The sequence below is a fragment of the Camponotus vicinus genome, unplaced genomic scaffold (assembly GCF_025532165.1).
Source record: "Camponotus vicinus isolate PSW18456_S1 unplaced genomic scaffold, iyCamVici1.0 SCAF_12, whole genome shotgun sequence".
Taxonomy (NCBI): Eukaryota; Metazoa; Arthropoda; class Insecta; order Hymenoptera; family Formicidae; genus Camponotus; species Camponotus vicinus.
In genome coordinates, this window is record NW_028141948.1 from 5,190,268 (window position 1) to 5,202,514 (window position 12,247).

The 12,247-nt window shown below is 34.1% G+C and overlaps 2 protein-coding genes across 2 annotated transcripts; one reads left to right on the forward strand and one right to left on the reverse strand.

Annotated features, from left to right (window-relative positions):
• The first annotated feature begins 5,698 nt into the window (after positions 1-5,698).
• LOC145963244 (uncharacterized) lies at positions 5,699-7,289 on the forward strand. Its single transcript, XM_083084974.1, has 3 exons — positions 5,699-5,874; positions 5,966-6,125; positions 7,162-7,289. Exons 1-3 carry the CDS (start codon positions 5,791-5,793, stop codon positions 7,287-7,289), a joined length of 372 nt encoding a protein of 123 aa, XP_082941100.1. The 5' UTR covers positions 5,699-5,790.
• Positions 7,290-9,195: 1,906 nt separating this feature from the next.
• LOC145963245 (uncharacterized) lies at positions 9,196-10,317 on the reverse strand. Its single transcript, XM_083084975.1, has 2 exons — positions 10,017-10,317; positions 9,196-9,863 (listed from the first exon to the last, which is right to left on the reverse strand). The coding sequence occupies exons 1-2, from the start codon at positions 10,315-10,317 to the stop codon at positions 9,196-9,198; spliced, it is 969 nt and encodes a 322-aa protein (XP_082941101.1).
• Positions 10,318-12,247: the final 1,930 nt, after the last annotated feature.

The window sequence follows — 12,247 nt, forward strand, 5'->3', positions numbered from 1 at the left end:
CCTTCAACTCGATACTTCTCGGTCGCCCACAATTATATATTAAATTGAAGAATAACGCCATCTTCCGCCGGCGTGAAATTTAAATAACTATAAGAAATTAGGCTCTGTGTATTAAAACATTTAAATTTAAGTAAATTTAAGTTTATGTTTTAATACACAGAGCCTAATTTCTTATAGTTATTTAAATTTCACGCCGGCGGAAGATGGCGTTTTTCTTCAATTTAATATATAATTGTGGGCGACCGAGAAGTATCGAGTTGAAGGGTCTGAATAGCTCAGTGGTAAGAGCAGTCGCCCGGCAAGCGAAAGACTCGGGTTCGATTCCCGATTCAGCGATTTTCGGCCCGATTTTTTTCTCGCCTACAACATTACAGGGGGGAAAGAGGGATAATAATTAAATAAATTCTCGAATTGAGAATTATTTAAATTTGCTTGGTATCGTACCAAGAAAATTTGTGCCCTGTGCACACAAATAAGTTTCAACGAAAACTTATTTCTCGTTGAACTTACGCACTACCATCCGCGTTTAGCTCTTATTGCCTTTAAATTTAAGTTTATGTTTTAATACACAGAGCCTAATTTCTTATAGTTATTTAAGTATTATTAATATTAAATATTTATTTATTATTATTAAATATTATTATTAATATTAAATATATTTATTTATTATTATTAAGTATTTATTAAACTATTATCTGATTGAAAATCGATAATCATATGAAAATAATATGAAAAAATATCATTAAATTCTGGCGTTTCAATCTCTCTTGGTTTTTTCTTATGGTTTTAAAATCAAGCGCCGATGTACGGCTGCTCCTGATACAATCACGTTAGATTTTTCAAATGTACGTGACAAGTCGCGAAAAAAAAAATAACCGCCAAGGTTAAAACGCGCATCACCCCTAGACAAAGATTTAGCTGAATGCGCTAAAATCGAGCGCCGATGTACGGCTGCTCCTGATGCAACCACGTTAGATTTTTCAAATGTACGTGACAAAACATCGCTCTAACCCCAACGTCGTACAAGTATTTGGACATTGGAATAAGCGTTGGAGGTGTATCGTACGTGGAACTAATTCTCGGCGATAATCGAGGCAATCAAATAGTGTTGCTTTTTTCAACGTGAAATTTGTTGATGCAGAAGCAAGCAGACGTTGAAAAATTTCTACAATCGACTGCTCTCCCATTAAGGATTGGAGATTTATCGATCGAAATGTATCAATCGAAAATTGTGAAACTCACATTATGTGAAAATTCTTTGTACATGAAACCACAAACATTATTACATTTATTTAATTTTGAAAATTGTATCGATCATATGCACAATTGGTTATGCGAGAATACGTATCTCGTGAATGAAAAATTTAAACAATTTGAATCTGTATTACAACGTAACAATATTACTACTGTATGCGATGCTGTCGCAAAAACGATACGCGAGAGTGATGTCTTTAACAGCGAATCATTAATCGATTGCGAATTACTAACATGCGCTGTAAATGATATTCTTTACGATGCGTGCAATAAATAATTATTTTTATTCCATCTGTGATTTTAATTCTTTCCTTCCATACGAATAAGAATATTTGACAATTTTTCTCAACACGTTCCGCTAAAGATGTAGAGAAATGCTGAGGTAGATGAGACGTGATGCTCTAGTTAGAATGAGACAAAAGATATTAAAAGATATGTAATGAAGAGGAGCCTGTGACATTAGAATATTATTTCTTTCGTTGTTCTTTGCGTTTCATTAGTCTTGTGTTTCGTTGGTCACATATAATGGCTGAAGACGTTATTATCATCGATGATGATACGGATGATGATGATTATTGGATGGAGAGAGAGAGAGGAGAGAGAAATGGAGGAGGAATCATCCGATGGGAAACCTGATTTCCGTTTTCGGATTAGTCAAGATGAAGAATTACTTCAAATAGAGCGGGAACAACTTTCAAAGAAGAATCTGGAAACTTCAATCGTTCAGTTTATAAGACATCAAGAGCTCGGCTTGGAAAAACCTCGCACAGTATGTTATATTTTATGAAGGATATTTCAATGTCCGAGAAAAGTGATCATCATATACTAAATTTCAAATCTGACCGGAGTCATTCTGATAGTACTGTGAGAAATAAGCGAGAAGTCGATGAAGTTACACTCGAAAATATTTCTATCATCCCAGAAACAATCGGTAAGTTGCAAAAAAAAATGCATAAAACATTAATAAAAATATCTATGACGAAAAAGTGTAAATATAATTTAAATTCAAGAGAGAGTGAAAATCAAATCTAAAAATATCTTCCAGTAGTGAGAAGAATATAAATTCTATTCCATCCAAAAAAGAAATAGAAAAGCATAATATAAACATAACATTGTACATAAAAATTTTCATGATTTAAGATAAAGTCAATTTTATTAATTTGCTACTTTGTTTTGAAGCAATCGCAAATATTGTACTTCTGATTTCTTAAGCTATAGGAATTTATCGAAAAATACTTGTCATCTTATTAAAAGTTATTTATTCGTTTTTGCCATGGATTAACGATTACTTTTCTAAATCTTAAATGACGCAAAAAATTCTTATATTATTTTTTTAAAGATCAATACTGTGCTGATTTCCATATTTTGTAGTTCACATTTATTTTTTCTCTTTCCTTTATTTTTACATTAAATTGTTCTTTCTGATTTACTGAGATAATCCACTTAATCTTATATATAATTATGTTAATATGTACGATCTTGAAATCTCTAGAAAGCAGTTTGAACAAGCCAACATCTCTCAGAGCATTTGTACAATTCGACAGTCAATTCATAGAAAAAGTAAACGACATTTTTGTGACATTGAGGTAAAGAATCTAAATTCTCAGTTTGTATTTTTTCATTTTTCTCTCTTTTCCTAAATTCAACGACATAAATATATCAAAATGTTAATTCTGTTATAATTTTACTAAATATAAAGAGACTGAAATGTTATTCTTTTAGATGGAACCAACCTAATTTTACCGATGAAATAATACAAGAGTACACGTTGCAGTGTTTTATTATCGAGGACTTAAAAGAGATTCAAATCGGCGAGAAAAATATCACAACTACAGGAATCGAACTACAGGAATCGAAGTGCTAACATCTAACACGACATATTATTTTCGAGTACGTGCGTATACTAAAATTGTTGCTGGTCCTTACACGGATTTAATCAATGTGTCGACTACACATGAAAATCCAGTACCTAAATTATTACTCGCAACGACTGCAGGCATGCAAATATGGGACGTGGATTTAAACATTACTAATTTCTTATCGTCAATGTACGTATACTGATAAAAAAGAAATAGTTATAATTATCATAAATTATTTTTAACACTAACTATAAAGTTAAAGTTATTATTATGCACAAGTTTATTATTATCAACATTATAGCAGTAATAACTATAAAATTAAAAATCTCAACTATAATTTTTTTACTATACAATTATAGTTGACTCCTTTTTACAGATCAGTAGTAAATTTCGCTTATTCGATACAAGACATAGAATTTATTGGAGTACCCCGGAAAGAGATCTAATGACACTGAAGATTAATGAAAATAATATCACAAAAATAGCTACATTTGATTATATTCTAGGTGCTCTCTGCATTGACTGGGCAGCAAGAAATCTATATTGAACCTATGAAGAGTCAGACTACAATTATTACATTGTAAAGTTCGACTTAACAATGTGGGAAAATGGCATAATTAAATTTGATAAGATTTTAAAACCTAAACAAGGCTATATAAATGTATTACCGTCTATAGGGTACGTTTACTACCGTTCGCGTGAAAAAATAATTTTCCATTAAAGATTTAAGCAAATTTGTAATTTTTCCATAATTTTACGAGGTTTTATCATTAAGATCAAAAGTAAAAAAAATAATAATTTATTATATAATTACAAGAATTTCGAATTTTCACTACATACAAGTTTTTGTTTTTGTTAAAATAATGTTTTATAATGAGTAAAATAATTATATATTTAAAATAATTATAAATTTTTTAGAATTTTCTATTTCGATTTTAACACATCGAATGATGGATATAATGATTTGGTGCAATATGATCTCGATGGAAAAAATAAGCAAATTGTTCACACAAAATTATACTCTTGCCTATCTCGTCAGACAAGGAAACATCTTGATTTTATGTATAGTATTGTTATGAATAATGAGGAGCCGTTAGTTTACTGGATAAGTTCTGATCTCATAACTGTGACAGATCTTAATGTTTCTATGTGCAATATGATTTTACACAAGAAAAACATAAGTGATAACATCGATTTCCAATATATGACGATTGACAAAACAAACATGTACCTTTTAGTATTTAAAGAGAGTCAAAATACTCAACATATCTACGTTTTGAAAAAGAAATATGTAAATCTCAGCGTAATTGTAAACGAATATGTTGAAAAGATAACAACAAAGACAGATGTAAAAATCTTTAGTTACATTCACGCTTTGGATAAATCTTTGCAACCATATCCTTCAATGAGATGTCTAACACCTGACGAAAATGTTTATAATTTTGAGAATGTGACTGCAACGACAAATAGCATCATTGTAAATCTTCCGGAGCCGGTTGTAAAGAGATGCAAAAATATAATTTACCAATATATATACATATATATATATATACATATACAGGGTGAGCCATTTTAATTAACGCACGCAATTATTTCGGAAACAAAGCATTTTAGAGAAAAATGTTTCAGACAAAAGTTTTATGGTTTCGAGGGGGCCATAAGATGGTATCATTGGTTTGACCTTGAAGAGTTATTTGAAGGTCACATGAAGGTCACCTTCAATTTCTTAAATGGAACCTACTATTTGTCATTGCATATTCTTGTAGCTTATCTCGAGAGCTTTCCAAAACACTATAATTAAGTACCTTTTCGTTAAGTACTTTTTGAGTTATGAGGCTTGAAATAATTTCTTAATTTTACATAAACCGTAAAATATCTTGTAAAATATTCATTTTTCGATTATCTTATCTTCATACTTTTATGTACAAAATAATGAGAGGAATCAATTGGTGTAAAGAAAACACATAGTTGTTTTTAAGAAAAAAATATGGAATTGTTAATTGCAAATTATATATTTTTTCTTCAAAACAACTATGTGTTTTCTTTACACCAGTTGATTCCTCTCATTATTTTGTACGTAAAAGTATTAAGGTAAGATAATCGAAAAATGAATATTTTACAAGATATTTTACGGTTTATGTAAAATTAAGAAATTATTTCAAGCCTCATAACTCAAAAAGTACTTAACGAAAAGGTACTTAATTATAGTGTTTTGGAAAGCTCTCGAGATAAGCTATAAGAATATGCAATGACAAATAGTAGGTTCCATTTAAGAAATTGAGGGTGACCTTCATGTGACCTTCAAATAACTCTTCAAGGTCAAACCAATGATAACATCTTATGGCCCCCTCGAAACCATAAAACTTTTGTCTGAAACATTTTTCTCTAAAATGCTTTGTTTCCGAAATAATTGCGTGCGTTAATTAAAATGGCTCACCCTGTATATATATATATATATATATATACATATATATACATATATATATATATATATATACTATTACCGTAAGCCTTTTTTTTTGTCCTGCTTAGACAACAATCTCTCTATATATATATATTAATTTTTTTAATAGAAGCTTGTCAGAATGACATTCAAAAAATTCTACGATTATTGATTACAATCCAACAATTATTGTTGGATATAAACCCAAATTTTTCACAAGAAAATGCAATAAATATGAATTTACCAATTCGAACTCCTGAAGCACTAAAGCAATTTAATGAATTGATAACACAAGATTCCGCATCTTTACTGCAATATGTAAGTATACTTTTTATCAATTAAATATAAAAAACAATGTATAATAATTAAACACAAATATGTATATAATAATTAAATTAAATCTTTACAGAAAAAATTGATTAAAACTATAGGAGGAAAAAACTCGGAACAACATGTAAGGAATGCGTTAAAACTTACTCTAACTGATGAGTTAGCTTACAAACTCTCATGGACAGACCAAAAAAATACTATTGAAACAAGATCCATGAAATTTGTTGACGTCATTATAGGTATTTTATTTTTTCATACTTATGTCAGAATTACACACACAAAGAGAGAGAGAGAATGATACACTAAGGATCATTTCACAATAGGTTGCAAATATTCCCGTTTCCAGTTGATAATTGCGGATTGACTAATCAAAACAAAGCAACTTGTCGCTTCATGAATCCGCAACTATATCAACTAGCAACGGAAGTATTTGCAATCTATTTTGTGGACTGACCCTAATGGCGACTCTGACACCTAACTTTTCAAGCCTGCACTAAGATTACTATGGTGATCTTCAGAAAAATAAATTTGCGTTTTTAACAGAAACGCGCAATGTAAAACCATCAGTGTATAGCATTGGCGTACAATTTATCTATTATTATAGCAATGCAATCACCAACTGATAATCGTGTAATTATATACATTAAATGTTCCTGGTAGATTCTATAATCCTTATATTCATATTAGTCAATTATCATTTATTCTGTTAATGTTTTACACTGAGATACTATTTATCTCACGATTAGTGAATAGAATATAATATATGGTGCATTTAGTATCACAAAATATATAATAAATTTCACGCCAATGCCCTACATCTGTTCTACAATGACAAATTTTCTGTCAAAAAGTTAAAATATATATATATAATACAGACATGCAATATAATAATATAGTAATACATACATATGTATATAACACAGTGACTGTTATAGATTAAAATATTTTGGAAGAACACAGTATATAACATATTTCTATTGTAAACTCTTCAAAATATTTTAATCTACAATAGTCACTATTTTATGTATATGGAGATTATTATTTTCAATTAAATTGTTTTATTAATTTTTTACTCCATACTTTTAATGTTCAAGAATTAGTTTATTATTTAATTTCTTTAGGAAACATTTGTAGTTTTATATTTTTTAATTAATAATTTTTAAGTAGAATATATTCGGAATATTATTTTAGAAAATAGTAAATACATGTTAAGGAATTTATAATTTTATTAATTTTGTAATTTAAAAAAAAAATTAATTATAAATATTTTTTCAGAAGTAATCATCAGTATTGCTGGAAAAAATACTTCTTCTCATACCATTCAAACTACAATTAAAAACTGGCTACAACATGCTGGAGATCGCATAAATCAAAATATAAAACGACATGAAAAGAAGAAATGAAGTATTTGGAAATAGTATTAATTTTTATTTCGATTTGGTTTTTTATTTACTATTTTCGATAAATTAAAAAGTTAAAATTTTCTGTTTTATTGTCATATAATTTTATTTTTTGTATGCAGCACAGTATAGTAATTTTGTTTTTTATATAATTTTGTTTTTTATATAAAATTTTTTATATAATTTTATATAATTTTGTTTTTGTTTTATATATTTTACGTGTGCAATGTGGCAATTTATTACCTGATATGTATAAGAAAGTATTAATTATAATATATTATAAAGTATATATATTATAATATATAAATTATATATTAAAATAATTATAAAATTATCTATATTATAAAAATAAACTTTTAATATATAACTTTAATTTTAATAAATTTATATATAAATAACAAACAATTTTATTTTTGGATTATTCAAATGTTACAACATATAATTTCTTAAGTTTGTATAGCTCTGTTTGTAAAAATTTTTAATAAAAAAAATTTATATATACATATAAATGTATTATGGAGTATTTTTTATATAATAAACCATACGTAAAAATAATTCTATAAAGAAAGTCTTAATGGTAACATTTTCTTAACATCTATAATAAGTCAGATTGAAGTATTCTTTTAGATGTCCTTTATGTGATGTCTTCTTTTCCTCTAAAATCGACGCATTAGAGGACTTATTGATATCATAATGTTATCATCTAGATAGAGTTGTCGGATGTCTAACTCTTGAATCTGAGTGCTTTAAGAACTCTTTTTGATAACTTATTGCTCATTGGGTAGTTATTAAAATAAGGATGGAGCAATACGAAGAAATTAAAGAGCAATTGTTTTATGTTGGATATAATTGCCGAAAACTATTAAAACATTTATTCCGATAAGTGGCCGACATGTGGCATTGTCGTAGTTTTGTGAAATGATTTATTGATTGTTAATTTGCGATAAAATAATGCAATAATCGTTAAACTAATGATGGAGCAATAGGGAGCAATTAGGGAGCAATCATTTTATACCGGATGTAATGGCCGAAAACCATTAGAAATATGTTTTTCAGTAAAAATGATCAATTATATGTTTTTTGCAAATATTAAAAAAACTATTAATTTTAGGAGGGGAGCAATTGTAGATTCGGACGGAGCAATTAAGGAGCAATCGTTTGAGCTATAGTTTATTAAAAAATATGAACTTCCAGCGCTAACTTATTTCCGGTCGACGAGATACTATTAAAGACCGATGGTCTTATGGGATTTAGCGTGACCAGAAAAAAACGTGGAAAGTGCTGTTGTAGGTAACAAAATCTTTACATTGTCAATAATAAAATAATGATTTAATATATAATTTCATTTTTAAAACAGGTACATAAAAGATTTATACATTTTCGGTAATAAAACAATAGCTGAATGACCTGAAATACTCGTATGATTTAAATAACTCTTGTAATTGTCTTCAATATAATCAAAACGGCCGGTAATATCATCAATCTTCTATTATCTCTGGGCCCACCGGGGCCACTTGGTGGTCACGAAAATTTACCCAGGGCTGTCGGTCTTTAACAGTATCTCGTCGGTGACACGGACGATATCTAACTGCACCTGACCTGCGAGTAGCTGCATAGTTCTGCACACAATTTGAAAATTTTTTAAAATCTTTTTTCCAAAAAATGGCTCTGTGGCGAGCTAGAAATCCTACTGATTACGAATATCATAATTTTAATATGATTATCTGTATTTTAGCCAAAATAATGCTTTTACGAATTGGTAGTTCCCGATTCTCCGTGGGAGGTCTCCACCGTGCCTTTAGCCGACCCTTAGTAGTAGTAGTAGTAGTAAAAAGACGGGTGGGGCTAGATCAGTCCTTGATGTCACCTAGATCTGAAAGATCGTCTGTAACCCCGTGGTTGTCTGAGGTTATAAGCGATCCAACTTGGCCCTTGCAAGAAGGTTATATAGATCGCCCACCCTCACGTTTTGTAATACACTGGGTTCAGCGAACATATGACCCCAGAGTGTGTATCTCCTAAGAGCAAGAGCGGGACAGTAACACAGAATGTAAATGCTGTCCTCTTTTTCTTCGCTGCATAAACGGCAATCTTTCCGCTCGGCCAGGTTGAAATTAAATAAGTGGGCCCTGAGAGCCACATGGCCCGTGAGTAAGCCAATGGAGATATTGAGCTTCTTTCTGCTCATGGTTAGGAGTTCATCCATCCTTTTAGAAAGGGGTTGGTTCAGCAGAAGCTTGGCTTGACGACAGCCCTGAACCTGGCCCCACGAAACCAGATGTTCCCGTTTTAAAGATTCTTTGATGAGTCTTTTACCTATGGTAAAGGGGACGCCGACGACCTGTCTAGCCGGGACTTCGAGGGTGCCTAGCTTTGCCAGGCCGTCCACCACCTCATTGCCATGGATTCCCTGATGACCGGGAACCCAAGCTAAGGTGATCCTATTGGATTCGCTTAGTCTGTTGAGCGCTAGCATGAAGTCCCAAACCACCGAAGACTCAGTGGTGGTCTTGGCTAGAGCGTTAATAACTACCCTACTATCGGAGCAGATGAGTATATTTCTGTTAGTGGCTTTAACTACAGTTAGTGTTTGCACACTCAAGGATTGCTAGAACCTCAGTTTGAAAAGCCATGGCCAGTTCCCTTAGGGAGTAAGATTCCCTATGGTTAGTCCTTGAGCCGTAGACTCCAGCTCTAAATCGTCCTTCTGCCCCCGAGCCACCCATGTACCAGATGTCCCAGTTAGGCCGGCAGATTCGTTCTGGTTTATTCGAATCTTCCCTAGAAGGTATCTGGGTTTTGAAGAACTTAAAGACCTGGGATTTCCTAGATATTCTATCCTGCAGCAGAGAGAATGGGTGTTCATGGAGGAACGATAGTCGGTATGACCAAGATGCTGTCCTCTCCAGTCACCTTGACACTTTAATCTGTAGGCAGAAAGTTTGGCTGTGCTGATAATAAAGCGATCCAAGGGTGGAAGACAGAGTGCAATCTCAAGCGCCTCCGTAGGGGTGGTTCTCATGGCCCCCATCCCGACCTAAGGTAACAACCCTGAAGGCTTTTGAGTAGGTTCCTGGCCCTCACCTTCTCCACCCTGGGCCACCAGACCACCGCAGTATATGTGAGACGGGGCAGTAGAATGGCTTTGTAGATCCAGAGGGCAATTCTGGGTTTAACGCCTCACGTTTTACCTACAGTCCTTCTACATGCCCACATAGAAGTGTAGAATTTTTTGCGTTTAACTTCAAGATGAAGTTTCCAGCTTAATTTGAGGTCAAGATGGACCTCCAAGTATTTTACCGAAGAAGTGTATGGTAGCTCTTTGCCCTAGAGCCTCAGAGGCCCTATGAATTCGGGCTTGTATTATCTGGTGAAAATCATAGCTTCAGTCTTAGACGGATTGACCGTAAGACCTTTGGATTGACATCAGTTTTGAATAATCTTGAATGCTTTATGCATAAGCTCCTTAAGGGTTGAGAGAATGCTACCTCTCACAACTGCAGTCACGTCATCCGCGTAGTCACAGACAAGGAGGCCCGCTTCTTGTAATTTAACCAAGAGTTCGTCCACCACAAGGCACCACAGGAACGGAGAGAGGACGCCGCCCTGCGGGCAGCCTCTGGCCGGAAGATCACTCAAGGTTTTGTCTCCGTAATTAACAGTCAAAGTTCTGTATACTTTGATTGTTAATTTAGTTCTAGCATACTTTGTGTCCAATCGATCAGAGTTTCAGAGATGTCATGCCTGTGCATGGCCTCTTTGATTGCTGTATATGAGGTGGTATCAAATGCCCCCTCGATATTCAGAAATAGTCCTAGAGCATACCCTCCTGTGTTACACTGTTGACACATTAGTGGTGGCCGATTGGGGGAACGCCGCGGCCATGGCCAAGACGGCGGTGGCACGTGTGGTGCGTGAGGTAACTGGTATGGGTTTAAAGATGGTGGCGAAAAAGACCGTGGCGCTATTCTTTTATGGTAGCGCCTTCGGCAAGCCGCCAAGAACCCATATCCGGGTATGTGACGCCCGCGTCCTGATAGGGGACCGACTGAAATACCTAGGTCTCTTATTGGATGGCAAGTGAAAGTTTGGGCCTCACTTTGAGGCCCTTGCCCCCAGGGTGGAGAAGTTTGCGGCTGCGTTAGGCCGGCTTCTTCCAAACTTTAGGGGCCCGGATGGCAGAGTCCGCCGAATATACGTGAGGACATCAACTCTGTCGCCTTATACGGTGCTCCAGTATGGGCGGCGGAGCTGGCGGCCGCGCGACGCGCTAAAGACGCGCTGAGGCGCGTCCAGCGCACAATGGTCGCCAGAGTGACCCGTGCATACTGCAGTCTCCCACGCGGCGGGCTCTATTTTGGCGGGTTGGACCCCCTGGAGTTCCTCGCATTAATGTATCAGGAGGCCTATTACGGTTTTTGAAACGAAGTGAAAATAACAAAAGTGAGGAAATTTACTAGAGTATCTACAATTTCATTTGTCGAAATCTAGTAAATCTGTTCACTTTTGTAATTTTCACCTCGCTTCAAGAACCGTAATAGACACCCAGGAGGTCTACATGCGAGAGAGGGAACTAATGGGGGAACATGATGTAACCAACCTGCCCGGGAAAGTTAAAAAAGCCATCCGGTTCCATGCCCGACGGAAAATGATTAAGAGGTGGAGCAACCATCTCTCTGCCCCAAGAACAGCGGGGCAAAGAACCGTCGGGCCATCCGGCCCTGTCTGACAGAGTGGCTGGACAGGGTCGAGGGCGAGTGGCCTTCACTTGGACACAGTACAATTGGACACGTTACAATTAGACACAAAACTTTGCACACGATTCAATTGGGCACCGTTCAGTTGCGCACCGTTTAAGTTCACACCGTTCATTTGGACACAGAAATATACGCACTGTTTATTTGCACACTGTTCAGTTGCACACCGTTCGTTTGCACACCGTTCAATTGCGCACCGTACCT

What these genes read in the sequence shown, in the direction of transcription:
- LOC145963244 (XM_083084974.1), top strand. Translation starts at nt 5,791, where the DNA reads ATGAATTTACCAATTCGAACTCCTGAAGCACTAAAGCAATTTAATGAA. An exon ending in CCGCATCTTTACTGCAATAT is followed by an intron (nt 5,875 to 5,965) that starts GTAAGTATACTT and finishes AAATCTTTACAG; the next exon opens with AAAAAATTGATTAAAACTAT. An exon ending in ATTTGTTGACGTCATTATAG is followed by an intron (nt 6,126 to 7,161) that starts GTATTTTATTTT and finishes ATATTTTTTCAG; the next exon opens with AAGTAATCATCAGTATTGCT.
- LOC145963245 (XM_083084975.1), bottom strand. Translation starts at nt 10,317, where the DNA reads ATGGGGGCCATGAGAACCACCCCTACGGAGGCGCTTGAGATTGCACTC. An exon ending in CGGCCTAACTGGGACATCTG is followed by an intron (nt 9,864 to 10,016) that starts GTACATGGGTGG and finishes CACTAACTGTAG; the next exon opens with TTAAAGCCACTAACAGAAAT.